General features: G+C 60.2%; 1 protein-coding gene across 1 annotated transcript; it reads left to right on the forward strand.

The window, feature by feature from the left end:
* The first annotated feature begins 4511 nt into the window (after window positions 1-4511).
* Window positions 4512-6038, forward strand: PLD6 (phospholipase D family member 6). Its single transcript, XM_038419165.2, has 2 exons — window positions 4512-4937; window positions 5527-6038. The coding sequence occupies exons 1-2, from the start codon at window positions 4520-4522 to the stop codon at window positions 5772-5774; spliced, it is 666 nt and encodes a 221-aa protein (XP_038275093.1). The 5' UTR covers window positions 4512-4519; the 3' UTR covers window positions 5775-6038.

A 6038-nucleotide genomic window follows, 5' to 3' on the forward strand; every position in this document is an offset into this window, starting at 1 on the left:
CTCTAGGCCTGCTGGTCTCACTGAAGCTATAGCGGGGATCAACACATTGTTCTTAGCCTGGGTTAATTGACTAACGGGGGATGGGGGAGGGAACCAGGGCCATGACTGACATCTTTCACCAGTCCTCTCCTGCTAACTGATGTTCACCAAAGCCGGGGCAAGGGAGAGGGGAGTAAAGGCTTTAGCCCAGCAGGGTGCTGGGGCTCCAGGCTTTGGCTGCTGGGAAAGCAACGCATCCACCCCAATTCACCTCCGCAGGCCACCCAGTCTGTCTGAATTGGGAGAGGGCACACCCAAAAATTATAATGGGGGGGTGCAGGCAAGGGGGTCTCTCGGAGCTGTGTACAGTGAGGGGTGTAACTCAGGGTGCGGGGGGGCAGCTAGGGGCTGTGTGCAGCACAGGGGGTATCTCAGGGTGACAGGAGAAGAGTAGACAGGGGCTTTGTGTGGCTGGCGGGGGTAGCTCAGTGCAGTGAGTGAGGGAGGGTAGCTAGGAGCTCTGTGCGGCATGGTGAGTATCTCATGGTGGCAGGCGCCTGTGGGCCAGGGGAGTATCTCAGGGTACAGGGAGGGGGTATCTAGTGACTGGGCACGGGCAAGGGGGTAGCTCGGTGCAGGGAGGGGTTAAGGGCTGTGTATGGGCAGGGGGGATAGCTTGGTGCAGAGAGGAGTAGCTAGGGGCTGGGTGCGATCAGGGGGTAGCTCAAGTGCAAGGAGCAGGGCTGCGTGGGGGCAGGGGGTAACTAGAGGCTGTGCGTGGGCAGTGGGTAGCTCAGGGTGCATGGGAGTGGAAGAGAGGTAGCAAGGGGCTGTGTGCCAGGGGCATGCTGGGTAACTAGGTAGAGGCACATTTCCCCCCCAACTCTCCCCAGGCAAGTCATAACATTTGGGGGCAGGCCCAGGCCAGCCCCCACAGAGGGCAGTGAGGGAGTTCCACCCAGACCTGCCCCAGCACCAGCCATGGCCCCTGGTCGTGGCTCTGCCCCCCCCCCAGTCCTGCTTCTGGCCCCGGCCCCACCTCCAACTGCAGCCCCAGCCTTGGACCCCTTGGTGTTGTCCACGTTTCCTCCCCCCTACCTTGCGGAGCTGCAGCACCATTCCGGGCCATGACTCTGGGAGGTCAGGGGGAGCAGGGCACAGAAAGTTGAGGCAGCACAATCCTCAAAAGTTTGGGGACTACTGAACTGGGGCTGTGTGTGGGCTGGGGGAGTAGCTCAGGTTGCATGGAGGGGGTTAACTAGATAGACGTTCCCAAACTCTGTGGTTGGCCCCCCCTGGGGGGGTAGTGAGGAGGTATGTTCTCGGAGGGGGCCCAGCCCCTACAGATGGTGGGGTGTAAGGTGCCAACTTTCTAATCACTCAAAACCAAACACCCCTGCCCTGCCCCTTCTCTGAGGCTCCTCCCCTCCCGCTCGCTCCATCTCCCCTCTGTCCCTCGCTTGCTCTTCCCCACCCTAGCTCCCTTTCACTAGGCTGAGGGTTGGGGGGCAGGGGGTGGGCTGCAGCTGGGAGTGTGGGCCCTGAGGTGGGGCAGGGGGTTGGGGGGGGGAATGCAGGTTCCAGGAGGGAGTTTGTGGTAGGGGACTCTGGGCTGGGGCAGGGGGTTGGGATGCAGGAACGGGTGAGGAGTCCCGGTGGCGTTTACTGCAGCTCTGAGGAAGCGGCCGCCAGGTCCCAGTGGCCTCTAGGTGCATGGGTGGGCAAGCGGCTATGCACAGTGCATGCTGCCTTTGTGCCCACAGGTGCAGCCGCCCACCCCCCAGCAGCTCCCATTTGTTGCAGTTCCTGGCCAATGGGAACTGCAGAGCCGGCCCTAGGGGTGAGGGCAGCGTGCAGCGCCTCCCTGGCTGCCCTAGTGTCTAGGGACCATAGGGACCTGGTGGCCACTTCTGGAAGCAGTGTGGAGCCCAGGCAGGTACGGAGCCTGCCTTAGCCCCGGGCCCAGGCTGTGCTGCCGACTGGACTTTTACCGGCCCAGTTGGCAGTCCCAACGGGAGCTGCCAGGGTCCCTTTTTGACCTGGGTGTTGCGGTTGAAAACTGGACACCTGGCAACCCTAGCAGGGAGGAACTGCTACCCAACCCTGCCCCTGCCCCACTGCTGGCACTCACGGCTGCCCTGCTCCAGGCCCAACCCCAGCCTCAGATCCTGACCATGGCTCTGGCCCCGGTCCCGGCCCCAGACGCACCTCCCAGCTGCAGCCCCAAGCCTCCTGGAACCGTTGGACCACTGTGCACTCTTAACTCTCCAGCCTGGGCCATCTCTCACAATGCTAGGCCAGGGACAAGCGGAAAACCCCTCCAGGTGCTGTGATCACTCAGCCATCAGCATGTCGAGACCCACACTCAGCCACTCATGACATAGGTGTCACCCCAGAAATACACTGCTCAAGTTGCCCTTGGACAGTGCATGCTCATTGATTAGTTCACCACTCCAACAAAGGCTAGTGGACATGCAACAATCCTTGTTATCCTGAGCTCAACCCAAAACACGCTGTTTTAGGTAAAATATAAAACAGATTTATTAACTCCAGAGATAGATTTCAAGTGATTATAAGTTGCAGGCATAGAGATCAAAGGCAGTGGTGCTATTTACCTAAAGACCATCTGACCCCCCCACCATTGTGTTGGGCACTGTACAACTCTAGTAAATGAAAACCACCGATCCAAAGAGCTTACCATTGGAAAAAAGAAAAGGAGTACTTGTGGCACCTTAGAGACTAACAAATTTATTAGAGCATAAGCTTTCGTGAGCTACAGCTCACTTCATCGGATGCATTGTGAGCTGTAGCTCACGAAAGCTTATGATCTAATAAATTTGTTAGTCTCTAAGGTGCCACAAGTACTCCTTTTCTTTTTGCGAATACAGACTAACACGGCTGCTACTCTGAAACCTACCATTGGAAAGTATGTCCACATTGCAAATTAAGGTGCACCTGTACCATGGTTTGGTGTAACAATGGCAGTGAAAACACAGTGGCATGGACTTCAGTGTGGGCCAGCAATCCAAGTATGTACCCACACCTGGCACACCTTCACTGCTATTGTTACCTATGCAAGCTAGATTAAAGCTAACACATGGTTGCCTGTGCTACAATCACACCCGCACTTGCAGTGTAGAGGTACCCAAAAGACAAGCTGTAACAGGTGGATGGGACAAGCGGGTCAGGGTGGGCGATGGGGTAACAATAGCAGGTGTGCTGTACTTAGCCACCTGGGCAGCAATCACAGTCACAACATGCCCAGCAGCTCTCAGGGCCCCACCACTGGTACAAGGCCATCAGAGGGGCCCCCAAAGCCTCTCCCTACTCAGATGGGCTCCTAGACAAACATCCCCTGCACAGCCAGCCTTCCCTCTTCTCCAGCAATCCCCTTTCTTTAGCCCTGCCCCCTAACCCCCCCCAGCTCACCCTCCCCTTTCTTCAGCCCTGCTCCCTAGCCAACCCCATGACCCCCCCCGGTTCACCCTTCCCTTTCTTCAGCCCTGCCCCCTAGCCAGCCCCATGACCCCCCCATCACACTCCCCTTTCTTTAGCCCTTCCCCCTAGCCAGTCTCATGACCCCCCCCCCCGGGCTCACCCTCCCCTTTCTTCAGCCCTGCCCCCTAGCCAGCCCCATGACCCCCCCCGGCTCACCCTCCCCTTTCTTCAGCCCTGCCCCCTAGCTAACCCCATGAACCCCCCCGGCTCACCCTCCCCTTTCTTCAGCCCTGCCCCCTAGCCAGCCCCATGACCCCCCCATCACGCTCCCCTTTCTTTAGCCCTGCTCCCTAGCCAGTCTCATGACCCCCCCCAGGGCTCACCCTCCCTTCTTCAGCCCTACCCCCTAGCCAGCCCCATGACCCCCCCCCAAGGCTCACCCTCCCCTTTCTTCAGCCCTGCCCCCTAGCCAACCCCATGAACCCCCCCGGCTCACCCTCCCCTTTCTTTAGCCCTTCTCCCTAGCCAGTCTCATGACCCCCCCAGGGCTCACCCTCCCCTTTCTTCAGCCCTGCCCCCTAGCCAGCCCCATGACCCCCCCCAATCACGCTCCCCTTTCTTTAGCCCTTCTCCCTAGCCAGTCTCATGACGCCCCCCAGGGCTCACCCTCCCCTTTCTTCAGCCCTGCCCCCTAGCCGGCCCACGACCTCCTTCTCCAACCCGCCCACCTCCCAGGCTCACCCTTCCCCAGCCCCCACTTTCTCCAGCCCCACCCCCCATCCAGCCCCACGACCCCCCCCCCCCGCAGGAATAGCGAAACGCTGAGGCGAGGCGGGCGGGCAGAAAATGCCTCGCGGCGGTTGGGGCGGTTGGGGAGGGGGAGGGGGCTGGGCAGAGCGCGCGCCCGGGGAGCGAGGGCTGCTCAGGGACACGCCGCTCTGAGTTGGGACGGTGGGTCTCGCCCATGCGCGGCAAACCCCAGCCTCCCCCCCCCCCTTATCACGTGACCCGCCGACGTCGCGTACTCGGCTCCTAGCACGACGGAGACCCGTGCGCCGCTCACGTGACCCCCGGCACGTGGTCCGGGGCGGGCGCGCGAGCCATGCGGCCGGGCCTCGAGGCGTTGCCGGGGCGCTGGGCGGGCGGCGCGGCCCTGGCGCTCGGGCTGGCGCTGCTGGTGCGCGGGTGGCGGCGGCGGCGGCCGGCCCCGCGGCGCGAGGTGCTCTTCTTCCCGTCGCCGGCCACCTGCCCCGCGGCGCTGCTGGGCGAGCCGGGCCCCGCGCCCTGCCCCTGCCCCTGCCCCTGCCCGCTGCCGCACGGCGACAGCCCGCTCGCCCGCCTGCTGCGCCGCCTGCTCTCGGCGCGCCGCTCGCTGGAGCTCTGCCTCTTCGCCTTCTCCAGCCCGCCGCTGGGCCGCGCCGTGCAGCTGCTGCACCGCCGGGGCGTGCGCGTGCGCCTCGTCACCGACTCCGGCTCCATGGGGCTCACCGGCTCGCAGATCGGCCGCCTGCGGCAGGCGGGTGAGGGGCGGTCGCAGGAGGAGGGGGAGGGGCAGGGGAGCTACGGGGCGGTGCTGGGCGTAGGTGGGGCTGAAGGAGCTAGGACCCCAGGGAGAAGCTGTGGGGCTGGTGCATGTGCCAGGGGAAGCACTGACAGAGGGCAGCTGGGGGCGACATTGTGGGAGCCTGGCTGAGCCCTGGGACGAGGTGATCTTCCACATTAAAGGCGAGGGCGGTTGCTCAGGTGCAGCCCCGCGGGCCCCTATGAGCCCTCCACCTGCTCTCCCCTGTTAGAAGAGGCAGGCACCCTGGAACAAGCTTAGCCAAGCTCCCTGGGCTTGCAGGCAGGTGGGAGAGAAGCAAACACCTATTGACACAAGGGACAGACATGTGGCAAGATGACCACAAGGCTCAGTGTTCCCCTCTCCTGTTGTTGGTGTGGTGAGGAATGGCATCACGTTGATGTTTGTTTGTTGGTTGGTTGGTTAAGGGCAACAGGTTCTCAACCAGTCTCCTGGGACACTTTTTATTAACACAGTGTAGCTTTCGGTCATAAGAAAGCTTTTTACCTTGAAGAGGAAGCATTGAAAAGGTTCTCCTTGTTTTGCAGGTATTCAGGTGCGTCACGACCAGGAGAGTGGCTACATGCACCACAAATTTGCTATTGTGGACAAAAAGATGCTCATCACTGGTTCCCTCAACTGGACCACTCAAGCTATCCAGAGCAACCGTGAGAACGTGCTGATTGTGGAGGATGCGGAGTACGTGGAGCCATTCCTGGCCGAGTTTGAAAGGATGTGGGAAGAGTACAATCCAGCTAATTATACATTTTTCCCCAACAAAAAGGAACAGAAATGACAGCAGCTTTTAGGAGCTGAAAGGGTCCTTGACAAATAGCATTTTTCTAGCAAGCTTCTTTGTATTTAATTTTGTTATAGCTACAAGGACTATAGCATCATACAAGGGTGAAGAGTTCTCTACTCTTCAGTGAAAAGCTCAGTGTGTACTAAATGAAAGTGCATCACTCTAAACTTCTTGGTAAGTAGTGATACAGTAGAAGGGCCAGCACATTACAGCTGATATGCTGGAGCTCAAAAGATAATGGCCACTGCCATGCACTGG

This window comes from Dermochelys coriacea, chromosome 10 (genome assembly GCF_009764565.3).
Source record: "Dermochelys coriacea isolate rDerCor1 chromosome 10, rDerCor1.pri.v4, whole genome shotgun sequence".
NCBI lineage: Eukaryota > Metazoa > Chordata > Testudines > Dermochelyidae > Dermochelys > Dermochelys coriacea.